Source organism: Pundamilia nyererei, unplaced genomic scaffold, assembly GCF_000239375.1.
Source record: "Pundamilia nyererei isolate P.nyererei 1_Seehausen unplaced genomic scaffold, PunNye1.0 scaffold00386, whole genome shotgun sequence".
Lineage (NCBI taxonomy): Eukaryota > Metazoa > Chordata > Actinopteri > Cichliformes > Cichlidae > Pundamilia > Pundamilia nyererei.
Genome location: NW_005187787.1, coordinates 140,583 through 141,750, shown reverse-complemented (window position 1 = coordinate 141,750; position 1,168 = coordinate 140,583). Strand labels below are relative to the sequence as shown.

The following is a 1,168-nucleotide window of genomic DNA, read 5'->3' as shown; positions in this document are numbered from 1 at the left end:
CAAAAATGAAAAGGACACCCATTCTGAGCCAGTGCCTTAAGCTTTGATTTAACAAAGGAATGGTTATTCAAACATGTTTCAGTGACCGACAATATGTGCAAAGTAAAAAAATTGCAACCCAGTCTATGCAAATGGGTTAAGTCGTAATTCACAATACATCAGAATTATTCAGCTCGAGTAATACCATGAAATTTATTGCCCCTAATTACACTTCCCTTTCAAAATGACATGACACTAACTGAGCTCTAACTTAGTGGCAATGAAAGTTATTCTAAGCAATCATTTATCTTACAATCTTACATTTTACTGTATGTTGGACCAGCAGTTCTGTACTGCAAGGAGTTTCAGGCTTACGAAACAGAGTTTATGAATGCAAAAATACACTTGCTAATAAAGAAAAAAGAAAAGAAAGACAGAAAAACAGTCGTAGACAGTCACTTATATGGATACATTTATTTTTGGTAGTTTTGGTGTAACAACGTGAAGCACTGTAGTGGATCAGAGAAATGAAACAATCTTTCCAAAGTGGATATAAGTGCCAGGATTTGCATGTCTATCCTACTGGAGCCATTAATTTAAAAATTCCCACTAGTTGATTGAATTTTCAACATTTTTCAGCTGGCCAATCATTTCCATGTAATAAAACAACTGTTTTACTTCAGGACTTTACTTTGGAGTTTTATGCTTTTGACTAAGAGAGTCAAGTTTATAACTTCTTCACAGCTTGTTTGTTTCAAGAAAAACAAAATAATTGCAGTCACATAAATCACATGCTGCTCCAAAGATTTAATGACTAATAAGGGATTTACAGTGCTCTGCTGGTTGACGCAGAGCCCTTTTGCCCTTTTAACACTATGATCCATGCAACTGGTTTTAAACATTTCATTGATTTATCCACGGCCAATTTATTCCAGTGTGAGTCAGAAATGTTCATGTAGTTGATGCAAAGACTCCTTCATGCTTGAGCTGCACCGTCACACACTCCTGTGATGGGTATTGTCAATACTCCCCTGGCGGATGGCGTGGTGACCCAAGTTTTCTGAATGCAATAACTCAAAAACGAGGTGGCATAATATTTTGAAATTCAAACTATAGTTGCAGCTACTAAAAATCTTGGAAGAGTTCTAATTTCAGTGACCTCGATGTCAAGGTCAGAGGTCAAGTTTTC

At 36.4% G+C, this 1,168-nt stretch overlaps 1 protein-coding gene across 1 annotated transcript in view; it reads right to left on the bottom strand.

Annotated features, from left to right (window-relative positions):
* Nucleotides 1-974: 974 nt before the first annotated feature.
* The window catches only part of LOC102215725 (receptor-interacting serine/threonine-protein kinase 3-like), a 26,640-nt gene continuing 26,446 nt past the window's right edge, over nt 975-1,168 (bottom strand). The window contains exon 6 of the mRNA XM_005752868.1: nt 975-1,039. Within this exon, the coding sequence (XP_005752925.1) occupies nt 975-1,039 (65 nt within the window). The remainder of the gene's footprint in view (nt 1,040-1,168) is intronic.